The sequence below is a fragment of the Nerophis ophidion genome, linkage group LG28 (assembly GCF_033978795.1).
Source record: "Nerophis ophidion isolate RoL-2023_Sa linkage group LG28, RoL_Noph_v1.0, whole genome shotgun sequence".
NCBI lineage: Eukaryota > Metazoa > Chordata > Actinopteri > Syngnathiformes > Syngnathidae > Nerophis > Nerophis ophidion.
In genome coordinates this window covers 14,006,456-14,022,186 of record NC_084638.1, presented here as the reverse complement: position 1 = coordinate 14,022,186, position 15,731 = coordinate 14,006,456, and the positions used below count along the sequence as shown (strand labels likewise).

Below are 15,731 nucleotides of genomic sequence, written 5' to 3'. Positions count from 1 at the left end.
TGATCGCACAGTTCCTGTCTTCACAATAAAAGCGCCACTCCATCGCGCCTGCGCTAACAAAATAAGATTCTCCCAAAGCCAGCGCAAACAAGCTAGCAAGATACGGAGTTTGCCGCCAATTAAAGTGTATATAAACAAATATGGAAGCTGGAAAAATAAGATGTCAAAAACCAACGACTTTCATGTGGTATTAGACGGAAAAGAGGAACTTTTTTTCTCCTCCATTTGAAAACGTGGACGTTATCAGCACTATACTGTCTGATTCCAATCAATGCAAGTCAGCAGAATAAGGTAATACACCAACTTATATTCTTGTCTTCGTGAAAGATAGAAATTATGTTAAACATGCATGTATATTCATTAAAACACCTTTAACATGTCAACAAAAACGGCAAAATAAATAAATATAAATTATGTACTGTATATATAAATGTACGTATGCATATGTATATATACATATATATGATATGTCTGTGTATGTATAAGATATGTGTGTGTATGTTTATGATGTGTGTGTGTATGTATATATGAGGTAGATCACCTCAACTTGGTCATTTATTAAGTAATTGATGAAGGTTGAAAAACGTATTGGGGTGTTACTATTTAGTGGTCAATTGTACGGAATATGTACTGTACTGTGCAATCTACTAATACAAGTTTCAATCAATCAATCAATGCCTACTGAGCCTATGGTGCTGTTAATTTATTGTGGCTCAATGTGCTTTATTTTAATGTACTATTATTTAATATATTATTGTTTTAGTTGGTTAAGAGATATTTCTGGCTCTGATTTTGCTCATTGCTATTTTATGTTTTTGTGCATTATTTGTTGCCGTAATCATTAAACAATCAAGTTACTCATCAGTTACTCAGTAATTGAGTAGTTTTTTCACAACATACTTTTTACTTTTACTCAAGTAAATATTTGGGTGACTACTCCTTACTTTAATTTGAGTAATAAATCTCTAAAGTAACAGTACTCTTACTTGAGTACAATTTCTGGCTACTCTACCCACCTCTGCCTGTAATGACTTGGTATTTGATCGATACCCAAAGTTGTGGTATCATCCAAAACTGTTGTGATCCGGCTTCCGGATCACACATCTCTAGCATGTTTGTCTTTTTTGTATTGTCCTACTATGTTTTGATCATGTTTTGGACTCTACCGATCCCGTTTGTTAGCGCACTTCCTTATTTACATTCATCACCATGACAACTTATTTGCTTCTCCTGCATGGCTCATTCACACACCGGTTTGTAATTATGTTTTCTGTATTTAAGCCCCTCTGCTACCTAAGTTCGCGCTCGCCAGTTTGTTTGCACCTGCAACCGTTACGTGAGTAGTCTCTGTTTATTTTTCTGCTTGCTAAATGTAGCTTGCCTCCGCGCGCTTGGCTCGCGCTTTATGGACTTCGAACTCTGTCTTCTGTGTATATTAGCATTTAGTTTTCTGTGCTCAGACACGCCTTTGATTTGCTCTTTTGTACCAGTGTTCTTTTGTAACTTCACATTAAAAGGCTGTTCATACCTTCATTCCTGCCTGCTGTGATCCTGCGCATCGAGAGGCGACACTCCCCGCGCATCCACGATGCCGCGCAAACGTAACAGAAACTGGCGAGCAGAAACGCGTCACCTCGCGCTGGATCCTCCAGGACACCGTTCCCAACAAGCAGCATACCCGACCAAGTACTCCTCCGCTCCAACCCAGGACTCTTCTCTACGGGTTGGTACTTTGTTCACTTCTCCTGTTCCCAGTCACCATGTTGTTATTCCCATTAGCATTCCACCATCTTCCGCCTTCCCTGTCACTCACAGTGACGTCACTCCGTTCACGCCCCCCTATGACGTCACCGTTAACACCTTAGTGGATTCCTCTGCACATTTTTTTGACCTTAGTGACGAGGAGTTTTTTGAAGATGAACTTTCTCCCATTCCACCCAAGGACCTAATTTTATATAAGAACATTTTCAAGGATAATTGTAGCACATCCAAGCCCAGTCACACCCCCAACAATGACTTTAATAATATAATTAATTATTACCAGGACATTTTCCGCCACTACTATGACTCTAGTCAGTCTTCACCCCCCATACCTGCTTCCCCCCCTCTCAAGTCTCGTTCTCCGCCTGAATCCGTGCCTTTTTCCACCTCATTTAGTGAGGATTTTGAACATTTTAGAGGGGAGGAGACTGCCCTCCTCCAAACCTCCCACCGCCCGCCCTTACGGTCAGCCTCTGTCCAACTGGGCCCCGTCTGGAATCCGGGTCTTGAGGGGAGGGCCAGTATTACTACTAAGCCTGCTAGACCTCCACCACCGGTGTTTACCCCTGTTAAACCTGTTAAGCCACTACGGCCTCCTAGACCTCCTCCACCGGTGTTTACCCCTGTTAAGCCACTACGGCCTCCTAGACCTCCTCCACCGGTGTTCTCCCCGGTCAAGTCACGCCCTCTTAGACCTCCTCCACCTGTGTTCCGTCCGTGCCCTAGTTCTAGTTTTAGTCACAGTCTCTCTCAGAGTTCGAGTCCCAGCCTTCTTCGTAGCCCATGCTCTAGTCCTACTCGTAGACCGACTTGTAGACTGAGTCGTAGTCCAAGTCCTGGTCCGAGTTTCCGTTCTGATTCTAGTTGTAGTCCTAGTCTTTCTCGTAGTCGTCGTAGTCCTAGTTCCACTCGTAGACTGATCCGTAGTCCGAGTCCTGTTTCGAGTCCGGTCCCGAGTCTTGTTTCTTGCCTTTGTAATATTAGTACTGATTCCCCTCGTGGTCTTAGTCCAAACCCTAGTCCTTACCCAAGTTCTTGTCCGAGCCCCAGTGTTACTATAAGTCCTAGTCTTTGTCCTAGTCCTTGCCCGAGCACCAGTTTGATTGTTAGTCCCAGTCCTTGCCCAAGCCCTAGTTTGACAGTTTGTCCTAGTTCTTGCCCAAGCCCTGGTATGACTGTAAGTCCTGGTCGTTGCCCAAGCCCTTCTCAAAGCACTAGTGTGATTGTAAGTCCTGGTCCTCTCTCAAGTCCTTGCCCGAGTCCTAGTGTTCGTCTTATCACTCATCATAGTCCTAGTCCTGCTCACAGCCAGTCCCCTAGTTCTCCTCGGCAGGCCCCTGTGCCTGCTCCTCGGCTGAAGCCGACTCCTGCTCCTCGGCTGAAGCCGACTCCTGCTCCTCGGCTGAAGCCGACTCCTGCTCCTCGGCTGAAGCCGACTCCTGCTCCGCTGCCGGCCTCTGCACCTGATCCGCTGCCGGCCTCTGCACCTGATCCGCTGCCGGCCTCTGCACCTGACCCGCTGCCGGCCTCTGCACCTGATCCGCTGCCGGCCTCTGCACCTGATCCGCTGCCGGCCTCTGCACCTGCTTCCCTGCCGGCATCCGCACCTGCTTCCCTGCCGGCATCCGCACCTGCTTCCCTGCCGGCATCCACACCAGCATCGGTGCCTGCTTCGGTTGCAGCCCCCGCGCCTTCGTCTGCTGCTGCCAAACCGAGTCCTCCTCCACATCGGCCACGGGTGTGGCCGTACCCCGGGCGTCCGCCTCAGCAGGCGCGTCCACCTCCACTCCGGCCACGAGTGTGGCCGTACCACGGGCGTCCGCCTCAGCAGGCGCGTCCACCTCCACTCCGGCCACGGGTGTGGCCGTACCACGGGCGTCCCCCGCAATGGGCGCGTCCACCTCCACGTCGACCACGGCTGTGGTCCTACCCCGGGCGTCCTCCCCAGAGGACGTGCCCGGGTCTTTGTCAGCAACTAAAGTGGCCTCTGCGGGTTCGCCCGCCTGGACTGTTGTGGCAGCGACGTTCCATCCGCCGCCGCCACCTAGCGTGTCCTCGGTGGATCCGGGGACACAGGACTTATCGACCCTCCACCCTCCCTTCATTTTTCAGACTGTCTCATTGTGGGAGGGGGTTCTCTTTATTGCTGTTTTTTTTGGGGGCATCTGGGATCTGCCCCTTAAGGGGGGGGGTAATGTGATCCGGCTTCCGGATCACACATCTCTAGCATGTTTGTCTTTTTTGTATTGTCCTACTATGGTTTGATCATGTTTTGGACTCTACCGATCCCGTTTGTTAGCGCACTTCCTTATTTACATTCATCACCATGACAACTTATTTGCTCCTCCTGCATGGCTCATTCACACACCGGTTTGTAATTATGTTTTCTGTATTTAAGCCCCTCTGCTACCTAAGTTCGCGCTCGCCAGTTTGTTTGCACCTGCAACCGTTACGTGAGTAGTCTCTGTTTATTTTTCTGCTTGCTAAATGTAGCTTGCCTCCGCGCGCTTGGCTCGCGCTTTATGGACTTCGAACTCTGTCTTCTGTGTATATTAGCATTTAGTTTTCTGTGCTCAGACACGCCTTTGATTTGCTCTTTTGTACCAGTGTTCTTTTGTAACTTCACATTAAAAGGCTGTTCATACCTTCATTCCTGCCTGCTGTGATCCTGCGCATCGAGAGGCGACACTCCCCGCGCATCCACGATGCCGCGCAAACGTAACAGAAACTAATATAAAGCATCAAAACCACAGGAGAAGAAGTGATTATTACATTTTAACAGAAGTGTAGATAGAACATGTTAAAAGAGAAAGTAACCACTTGTCCTTAATAATGTTGATAAAACAATATAATGATAAATGACACAATGTTTGTCAGGCTCGTCACTGACAGTTTGGTTATGTCTTGCTTTTTCCTCCGTGTTTGTGTTTTATTTCCTCTTTTTTTGGTTCCTTTTCCTGCACGTCTCCCTGAGCGCTCGTTTCCCAACACCGTACCTGATTGGCAGTGTGGCACACCAGGTGGAAATTGCCAATCAGGCTACTATTTATACCTGCCTTGCCCTCCAGTCAGTGCTGGAGTATTGATAGCTGTTTTCTGGTTCCTATATGCCGTTAGCTCAGGGGTCGGGAACCTTTTTGGCTGAGGGAGCCATGAAAGTAAAATATTTCAAAATGTATTTCCGTGAGAGCCATATCATATTTTTTAACACTGAATACCAACATTTTTAGAGTATAATAAGTCTCTTATTCTTTTTAATAACATTGTTATTCTGAAGCTAACCAATAATAAATAAAATGTCATGTCTGTTGGTCATGTTTTTGTTTGGCCATGTGCTGTTTGTCCTTTGGACTCTTTAAGTTCCTGTTTTTTTCCCACTCCCTTTTCTGGTTTCCTTGGTTACTCATTTTGTCCACCTGTCTCTGGTGGACAAAATGCCCGCTCACCTGCTTCCCGAGCACTAATCAGAGGCAGTATTTAAGCTCGTCTTTGCCAGTCAGTCGCCCTGTGCTGACTTGTTTCGTGCCTTGCCATAGTTTCGTGCCTCATGCCATGCCAAGAAAGTTTTGTTTGATTTATGTTCTTGGTCTGTTTATGCGTTAGCTTTGTTCTTTAGCCCAAGTTGGGCTTCCGCTGTGAGCGATTTTTGTTTGTATATTTTTTTAATTAAAATTAAATTATGTTTTTACCTAAATGCCATGTGCCTTCCTGGGAGAACGACCACGCATCGTGACATAAAATAGTTCTTACCATTAATGCGACTTCTTGAACAGGTGCGGTAGAAAATGGATGGATGGATATAAATGCATGAGAATGTTTTATATTTTGCACGTTATTTTTAGCACTGTGATTACCAGCAAATTTATTCTTAATTATCGCGTTAAGCAATGTCAGCTAAGATTTATCTGAGAGCCAGATGCAGTCATCAAAAGAGCCACATCTGGCTCTAGAGCCATAGGTTCCCTACCCCTGCGTTAGCTGTTTGCGGTTTGCTGTCTCCTGGTTCCTCGTGTTTTGTGCCCTGTTTGCCGGTTCCTCAGTCCTGTTTTCTTGCATTTCTTTTGGACATTAAATCATGTTTTCCTGCATCAAGCCTGCCATCTCTGCATCTTGGGGTTAGTCACCACCATTACCTGACAATGTTACTTCATACTTCCTCAGCTAAATTAAGAACATTTGTTTGCTTACTTACTACTAGAAAAAAAAAGTTGTCTAGTATGTTCATTATTTTATTTTAGGACAAACTTGCAATAAGAAACATGTTTAATGTACCCTAAGTTTTTTTTGTTGAAATAAAGACAATAATGCTATTTATTTGTCCATCCATCCATCCATTTGCTACCGCTTATTCCCTTTCGGGGTCGCGGGGGGCGCTGGCGCCTGTCTCAGCTACAATCGGGCGGAAGGCAGGGTACACCCTGGACAAGTCGCCACCTCATCGCAGGGCCAACACAGATAGACAGACAACATTCACACTCACATTCACACACTAGGGCCAATTCAGTGTTGCCAATCAACCTATCCCCAGGTGCATGTCTTTGGAGGTGGGAGGAAGCCGGAGTACCCGCAGGGAACCCACGCATTCACGGGGAGAACATGCAAACTCCACACAGAAAGATCCCGAGCCTGGATTTGAACCCAGGACTGCAGGAACTTCGTATTGTGATTTGTGATCCCCTTTTTTAGAAAAGTATTGAAATACATTTTGGTACAAGCCTACATTTATACCTTTTAGTTTATGCCCTTGCTTGTGAGTGCAATTTTAATTTTCCTGTTCCCAAATGTCATTATGATGGCAGGTCTTTCATTTGCTCTTTTGGGCAGCGGGTGACAGGCCTAATGCGCTGCACCTCCATGTATATTCCCCTTCTTTGCAGGAAGGAGGCTACCTGGTTTCTCATTTGATTCTTCCTCTAGCTTTTTGGGTACACGTACGATATCGGCTTGATCTCTAGTCCAGTGATGACTAAATAATTGATATTGCTCCGGGTCGTTCCCTCGCTGCTCCAGATCTTTCTCCTCGTTCTGGAGCTGCAGTACCTTGACTTCCGCTAACAGGTGGAGGAGCTGCCTCTGCTCTGTTCAAATAGTTGTCACATCGAGAAGTCAAGAGATTTCTAGTACACATACACATTTATACATATAGTCGCCTCACTTGGCGTCATGCTGGACACGGTTTAATTGGTTCATGAGCCGTTTCACGCTGTCACGCTGGAGCACATGAAAGTTGTTTCATGCACGGCGATGTTATCTGCAAAGATTCCACTCTGCAACGCACTGTGGCAAATGTCACCAAACATCAAACTAGATACAAAAAGAAACAAAACTAATGGAATAGACACGTACACTGCATGCATGAATTAAAAATATCCGAACAAATATATTCATTGTTTTGCCAGCTTGTTGCACGCAGTTCGGCGTAGGTATTCGATTATTCAATACAACGTTCTCCTTTGACAAAAAAATAACAATATTTAGTTTTGAGTGAAACATATCAACAATATGTTTAGATTTGCACCAGACTGTGGCGAAAAAATACTGTGGACATTAATGATATATGTATTCCCGATGAGCAGGTTATACGCCGTGGGGAAGGGCCCGCTAAGCATGAAGAAGTGCATGTAAAATACCAAATAATTAATTGGATGTTTTTTATCAAAACATATTCTTAGCCCCTTCCTGCTCCGTCACCAGTTATAATACAAATTAAACACATTCAAAAGATGGTTTGACAAAAACAGACTATCTTTGAATCTCAGTAAGACTAAAATAATGCTACTTGGTAACAGTAGGAAAGAAACACAGGTAGTGAAGTGAAGTATATTTATATAGCACTTTTTCTCTAGTGACTCAAAGCGCTTTACATAGTGAACCCCAATATCTAAGTTACATTTATACCAGTGTGGGTAGCACTGGGAGCAGGGTCTTGCCCAAGGACACAAAGGCAGTGACTAGAATGACGGAAGCGGGGATCGAACCTGGAACCCTCAAGTTGCTGGCACGGCCGCTCTACCAACCGAGCTATACCGCCGACAGACAGAGTACACATTGAAAGGGTAAAAGTAAGCATTTTTTGGGGTGTATTAATAGATAATAAATTGAATTGGAAATCTCAAATCTCATAAAGTAGCAAGAAACACGTCAATAATGAATAAAGCCAAACATGTTCTAGACCCAAAATCACTTCATATGTTCTACTGCTCGCCTGTGTGACCATATCTGATCTATTGTGCAGAACTATGGGGAAACAACTACAAATGAGCGCTTCTTTTACTAACGGTGTTACAAAAAAGATTAGTTAGAATAATACATAATGTTGGATGTAAAGAACATTCAAACCCTTTATTCATTGAATGGAAACTCCTGAAATTCAACAATTTGGTGCAATGGCAAACAGCTAAAATGATGTGCAACCTGCTACACAAGAATGTACAAACCCCCGTTTCAATATGAGTTGGGAAATTGTCTTAGAAGTAAATATAAACGGAATACAATGATTTGCAAATACTTTTCAACCCATATTCAGTTGAATGCACTACAAAGACAAGATATTTGATGTTCAAACTCATAAACTTTATAATTTTTTGCAAATAACAATTAACTTAGAATTTCATGGCTGCAACACGTGCCAAAGTAGTTGGGAAAGGACATGTTCACCACTGTGTTACATCACCTTTTCTTTTAACAACACTCAATAAACGTTTGGGAACTGAGGAAACTAATTGTTGAAGCTTTGAAAGTGGAATTCTTTCCCATTCTTGTTTTATGTAGAGCTTCAGTCGTTCAACAGTCTTGGGACTCCGCTGTCGTATTTTACGCTTCATAATGTGCCACACATTTTCGATGGGAGACAGGTCTGGATTGCAGGCGGGCCAGGAAATTACCCTCACTCTTTTTTTACAAAGCCACGCTGTTGTAACAGAATGTAACAGCTGAATGTGGCTTGGCATTGTCTTGCTGAAATAATCAGGGGCGTCCATGAAAAAGACGGCATTTAGCATATGTTGTTCCAAAACCTGTATGTACCTTTTCAGCATTAATGGTGCCTTCACAGATGTGTAAGTTACCCATGTCTTGGGCACTAATGCACCCCCATACCATCACAGATGCTGGCTTTTGAACTTTGCGTCGATAACCGTCGCAAAGTTTTGGTCCGGATGACACGATGTTGAATATTTCCAAAAACACTTTGAAATGTGGACTTAACAGACCACAGAACACTTTTCCACTTCGCATCAGTCCATCTTAGATGATCTCGGGCCCAGAGAAGCCGGCGGCGTTTCTGGATGTTGTTGATGAATGGCTTTCGCTTTGCATAGTAGAGCTTTAACTTGCGACGAACTGTATTTAGTGAATATGGTTTTCTGAAGTGTTCCTGAGCCCATGTGGTGATATCCTTTTGAGATTGATGTCGGTTTTTGATACAGTGCCGTCTGAGAGATCGAAGGTCACGGTCATTCAATGTTGGTTTTCGGCCATGCTGCTTACGTGGAGTGATTTCTCCAGATTCTCTGAACCTTTTGATGATATTATGGACCGAAAATGTTGACATCCCTAAATTTGTTGCAATTGCACTTTGAGAAACATTGTTCTTAAACTGTTTGACTATTTGCTCACGCAGTTGTGGACAAAGGGGTGTACCTCGCCCCATCCTTTCTTGTGAAAGACTGAGCATTTTTTGGGAAGCTGTTTTTATACCCAATAATGGCACCCACCTGTTTCCAATTAGCCTGCACACCTGTGGGATGTTCCAAATAAGTGTTTGCTGAGCATTCCTTAACTTTATCAGTATTTCTTGCCACCTTTCCCAACTTCTTTGTCACTTGTTGCTGGCATCAAATTATAAAGTTAATGATTATTTGCAAAAAAAAAAAATTTTTATTAGTTTGAACATCAAATATGATACTGAATATGGGTTGAATATTATTTACAAATCATTGTATTCCATTTATATTTACATCTAGCACAATTTCCCAACTCATATGGAAAGGGGGTTTGTATTTATTTTGTTTTTATTTATTCAGTGTTCTGTTACAGAGAACACGGAAATGGCATACAATTGCTAAGGTATGAAAAGGGGTAGGATTAAATATGTTTCTTCCTACTCCTTTTCGGACTGGAAACGTGATGCATTACATTGCATTTTAAGTATGTTCCAACTAAACTGGAACTGAACTGAAGACTGTCATGTGCAGTGATGAAGCGGAAAATACTGTTCTTTTTTCTGGCCATTAATGAAATATGTATCAAACAGTGCATGTAAAATACCAATTAATAATAGATAGGCGCTTCTTATCGAAATGTAATAATACATAAATTGTCCCTTGTAGGGCGCACCGTTGGTGCTGGACTGCTACTGTGAAAAAATCCCCAACGGAGTTACACATTTTTATAAATCTACAATGTAAAGTCAAAATAGAATTTTAATAAATTATTCAATCAATTCTTGAACAATTTATTGTCCATATTGTAGTTCAAGCATGCATCAAATTAAATTCAAGCTTGATTTAAAAAGTACGAAAACTTTACATGATTAAAACAAAAAGTTGTATGTGGGGTGCTACCATTCATGACGACCAGAATTAATCGGATTTATTTGTCATAATTAAAAAAAAAATCGCAGATTCCAAAAATTTAGATGTACTTTTTGGTTATTTTTTTTTTTTTTTTTTATCACTTTATGTTTGCTTTTATAAACAGATGTGTGAACTCAATGTGGTACGGGTGCCACCGGTGGCTCCATTTGGTGGCAATGAAATAGTCAAACACAGTGTTACTGTTCAAACGGTGTGTAATAAAACAGTGGCCAAAAATAGTAAATATTCTTGTTAAATAAAACCTGCGTCTGTATTTTGATGTTGGTCATTATGGTGGTACTGTTGCTACAGTATAACATCTTTATAAATTGTTTACATTTACACAAAACTCTGTTATTTTACCAAAATAGTTAGTTTTTTTCTTTTGTCTGTATCCCTTACCTTTATAAACAGCTATTTGTACATCCTTTTAAATATTTTCACAACATCAATAGTGTCCAGGAGTCACTTTCATTTTTTTATTTTATTTTTAAAAAAAACCCAAAACCAGTGAAATTGGCCCGTTGTGTAAATGGTAAATAAAAACAAAATACAATGATTTGCGAATCCTATTCAATTGAATAGACTGCAAAGACAAGAAACTTAACATTCGAACTGCTAAACTTTGGGGGGTTTTTTTGCAAAAATTAGCTCAATTGGAATTTGATGCGTGCGACATGTTTCAAAAAAAGCTGGCACAAGTGGCAAAAAGACTGAGAAAGTTGAAGAACACTTATTTGGAACATCTCAGATGAACTGGCTAATTGGGAACAGGTGGGTGCCATGATTGGATACAAAAGCAGCTTCAATGAAATGCTCAGTCGTTCACAAACAAGCAGGGGCGAGGGTCACAAATTTGTGAACAAATGTGTGAGCAAATTGTCGAACAGTTTAAAACAACATTTCTCAACAAGCTTTTTCAAGGAATTTAAAGGGGAACATTATCACCAAACCTATGCAAGCGTCAATATATACCTTGATGTTGCAGAAAAAAGACCATGTATTTTTTTAACCGATTTCCGAACTCTAAATGGGTGAATTTTGGCGAATTAAACGCCTTTCTGTTTATCGGTCTTGTAGCGATGACGTCAGAACGTGACATCACCGAGGTAATACAGACGCCATTTTAATTTTCACATTACAAACACCGGGTCTTAGCTCTGTTATTTTTCAGTTTTTTCGACTATTTTTCGGAACCTTGGAGACATCATGCCTTGTCGGTGTGTTGTCGGAGGGTGTAACAACACTAACAGGGAAGGATTCAAGTTGCACCACTGGCAAGAAATCTGCCGCCAGACCCCCATTGATTGTGCCGGAGTGTCTGCACATTTTACCGGCGATGCTAAGACAGAGATGGCACAGAGATGTATGGATAATCTGCAGATGCATTTGTAACGATTAAGTCAACGAAATCACAAAGGTGAGTTTTGTTGATGTTGACTTATGTGTTAATCAAACATATTTGGTCGCGGCGTGACTGCCAGCTAATCGATGCTAACATGCTATGCTAATCGATGCTAACATGCTATTTAGGCTAGCTGTATGTACATTTGAAACTAGATACCCACATTTAATGCGAAACAAACACTTACCGATCGATGAATTAAGTTGCTCCAGTGTCACAAGATGCGAAAGTCCTGATCGTTTGGTCCGCACATTTTACCGGCGATGCTAATAAGGCCGCCATGCTATGGGCCACTTCATTAGGTACACCCATGCTATGGCCGAATAGCGTCAATAGCTATTCGCTCAATAGCTTCAGTTTCTTCTTCAATTTCGTTTTTGCTGTCTCCCTCCATACTCCAACCATCTGTTTCAATACATGCATAATCTGTTGAATCTCTTAAGCCGCTGAAATCTGAGTCTGAATCCGAGCTAATGTCGCTATATCTTGCTGTGGTATCCGCCATTGTTTGTTTGCACTGTATGACGTCACAGGGAAATGGACAGTCGCATCGCAAATAGCGAAAATCAAGCACTTTAAAGCTTTTTTTCAATGATATTCCGGGAGATGTAAAATTTTGAAAAAAACTTCGAAAAATAAAACAAGCCACTGGGAACTGATTTTTTATTGTTTTTAACCCTTTTGAAATTGTGATAATGTTCCCCTTTAAGGATTTCACCATCTACGGTCCGTAATATCATCAAAAGGTTCAGAGAATTTGGAGAAATCCCTGCACGTGTGCCGAAAAACCAACATTGAGGGCCTGTGACCTTCAATCCCTTAGGCAGTACTGCATTGAACTCCTCAGTTCCCAAACGTCTACTGAGTGTTGTAGTGAAGTGAAGTGAATTATATTTATATAGCGCTTTTCTCTAGTGACTCAAAGCGCTTTACATAGTGAAACACAATATCTAAGTTACATTTAAACCAGTGTGGGTGGCACTAGGAGCAGGTGGGTAAAGTGTCTTGCCCAAAGACACAACGGCATTGACTAGGATGGCGGAAGCGGGAATCGAACCTGCAACCCTCAAGTTGCTGGCACGCCGCTCTACCAACCGAGCTAAAACCACCCGTTGTAAAAAGGAAAGGCCCTGTAACACAGTGGTAAAAATGCACCCGAGCCAACTTTTTTGCAATGTCTTGCTGCCATTAAAGTTAATAATTATTTGCACAAAAAAAAAAAAATCATTATATTCTGTTTTTATTTACAATTTACAACAGTTTTGGGTTTTGTATATATTACTTACCTTTTTTCTTTCCTGTGAACTCAAATTTATTTAGCAATAACCCCCCCTCCACACACACACACACACACACACACACACAATAATTGATTACATGCTGACATGTTATACTTTACTCAATAATTACAATGTTAAAAAAAAAAAAAAGAAATAGAAAGAAATATAAATCCATATTACCACTTAATTTTGCACTGTGCAGTGGCGTCTGCCGGCGAGATCGCGAGGGCTGCTCCTAGAACAACAAGTGAGGCTGTAAACAGGAATTTCAGGTCCATGGTGGGAACAGGTTGATATGATCTCGGCTGTGCGGAATCCGTCTGCGCCGTCTCACTGAGGACCGGCTTAAAAAGGACCGTTGGCGGTCAAAAGTGGAACATTGGAAGCGAGAACCGTCGTAAATGGATTAAGAAAGGCTGCGGCATGGGAAAGAAGTTCAGACAGACCCAGCTTTACGCCAACTTAGAAATAAAACAAACCTTTGCGTCTTTAAAAATATGTTTGGGTTTTGAAGTTGTAAAAATTGCATTTTGCTCAGTGAATATTTAACAATTACACGATTTTTCTCCACATTCATCATGCCCCTGAGCTACTTTTTTAAATGTACAAAACCCAAAACCAAGTGAAGTTGGCTTGTTGTGTAAATGGTAAATAAAAACATAATACAATGGTGTGCAAATCCTTTTTAACTTATATTCAATTGTATGGACTACAAATACAAAATACTCAATGTTCGAACGGAGAAACTTAATTGCAAACAATCATTAACTTAGAATTAAACGGCAGCAACACATTGCAAAAAGTTGGCACAGGGGCATTTTTACCTGTGTGTTACATGGCCTTTCCTTTTAACAACACTCAGTAAACGTTTAGAAACTGTGGAAACCAATTTTGGAAGCTTTTCAGGTGGAATTATTTCCCATTCTTGCTTGATGTAAAGTTTAAGTTGTTCAATAGTTTGGGGTCTCCGTTGTGGAATTTTATCCTTCACAATGTGCCACACATTTTCCATGGGAGACAAGTCTGAACTACAGGCAGTTTTACTACGAAGCCACGCCGTTGTAACACGTGGCTTGGCATTGTCTTGCTGAAATAAGCAGGGGCGTCCATGATAACGTTGCTTGGATGGCAACATATGTTCAGCATTAATGGTGCCTTCACAGATGTGTAAGTTACCCATGTCTTGGGCACGAATACGCCCACATACCATCACAGATGCTGACTTTTGAAGTTTGCGCCTATAACAATCCGGATGGTTCTTTTCCTCTTTGTTCACGACATCCACAGTTTCCAAAAACAATTTGAAATGTGGACTCGTCAGACCACAGAACACTTTTCCACTATGCATCAGTCCATTTTAGATGAGCTCAGGCCCAGCAAAGTCGGTAGCGTTTCCGGGTGTTGTTGATGTTGTCGGGGGGTACTTGGATGACAGGGGATGCAAAACAATAACAGTGCAATACGTTTTCATGGCATGGTCACTACTGCCTACTTTGTCTTGTTATAGTCTTATTTTACTGTTATATTTGTATTCCCATTGTTGCTTTTTATTTTTTATTCTTATTGTAATATTTCTCTATTTTGTTTCCATTTAAACCCCCATTATTTACTTTTTACTTTTTTAAATTGATCTCAACTCTGTACACTGCTGCTGGAATTTTAATTTTCCTGAAGGAACTCTCCTGAAGGAATCAATAAAGTACTATCTATCTATCTATCTAGCGATCTATCTTGATAAATGGCTTTCGCTTTGCGTAGTAGAGTTTTAACTTGCACTTACAGATGTAGCGACCAACTGACAGTGGTTTTCTGAAGTGTTCCTGGGCCCATGTGGTGATATCCTTTACACACTGATGCAGTATCCCCTGAGGGATCAAAGGTCCGTAATATCATCGCTTACATGCAGTGATTTCTCCAGATTCTCTGAATCTTCTGATAATATTACGGACCGTAGATGGTAAAATCCCTAAACTCCTTGCAAAAGCTTGTTGAAAAATGTTTTTCTTAAACTGTCGGACAATTTTCCCACGCATTTGTTCACAAAGTGGTGACTCTCGCCCCATCCTTGTTTGTGAATGACTGAGCATTTCATGGAGGCTGCTTTAATACCTAATCATGGCACCCACCTGTTCCCAATTAGCCCGTTCACCTATGAGATGTTCCAAATAAGTGTTTAATGAGCATTCCTCAACTTTGTCAGTCTTTTTTGCCACTTCTGCCAGCTGTTTTGAAACATGTTGCAGGCATCAAATTCCAAATTAGCTAATATTTGCAAAAAAAAACAAAGTTTATCAGTTTGAACAATAAATATCTCATCTTTGCAGTCTATTCAATTGAATATAGGTTGAAAAAGATTTGCAAATTATTGTATTTTGTTTTTATTTACAATTTACACAACGTGCCAACTTCGCTGGTTTTGGGGTTTGTATTTTACCGTAAATACCAGACAATAATCTGCTACTTTTTTCTTACAACTTGAACCATGCTGGCTTGATTACATTACAATAGCATGTACAAATATGCATGAAAACCCTCCTACAGACATCACACATGGGATGGTTTAGTAAGTATAAATTGTTTTAGTTATATTGTAAAACTTACAAACATTGCACTTGTACTTCTGGTTCAAGGAAAGAGAAGGAAATACTGTAGACTTGTACAAAAGATAGCGCCGTAGCACCAAAAATAACACACCTTTTCTCTGCAGGT

At 41.7% G+C, this 15,731-nt stretch overlaps 1 protein-coding gene across 3 annotated transcripts in view; it reads right to left on the bottom strand.

Annotated features, from left to right (window-relative positions):
• Positions 1-15,219, bottom strand: part of wu:fc46h12 (uncharacterized protein LOC568958 homolog) — a 35,053-nt gene extending 19,834 nt beyond the window's left edge. Inside the window, exons 1-2 of one of the 3 annotated variants that reach the window (XR_009804782.1) lie at positions 2,412-3,946; positions 1,529-2,363 (exon numbers count right to left, since the gene is read on the bottom strand). Coding sequence is in view for 1 of the 3 variants with exons in the window: in XM_061890657.1 (XP_061746641.1) it covers positions 13,203-13,300 (98 nt within the window). In the remaining 2 variants the exon portion in view is untranslated. Of the gene's footprint in view, positions 1-1,528; positions 3,947-13,202 lie in introns of those variants that run through there. The other 2 variants (XR_009804781.1, XM_061890657.1) reach the window with 2 other exon arrangements.
• Between the last annotated feature and the right edge of the window lie 512 nt (positions 15,220-15,731).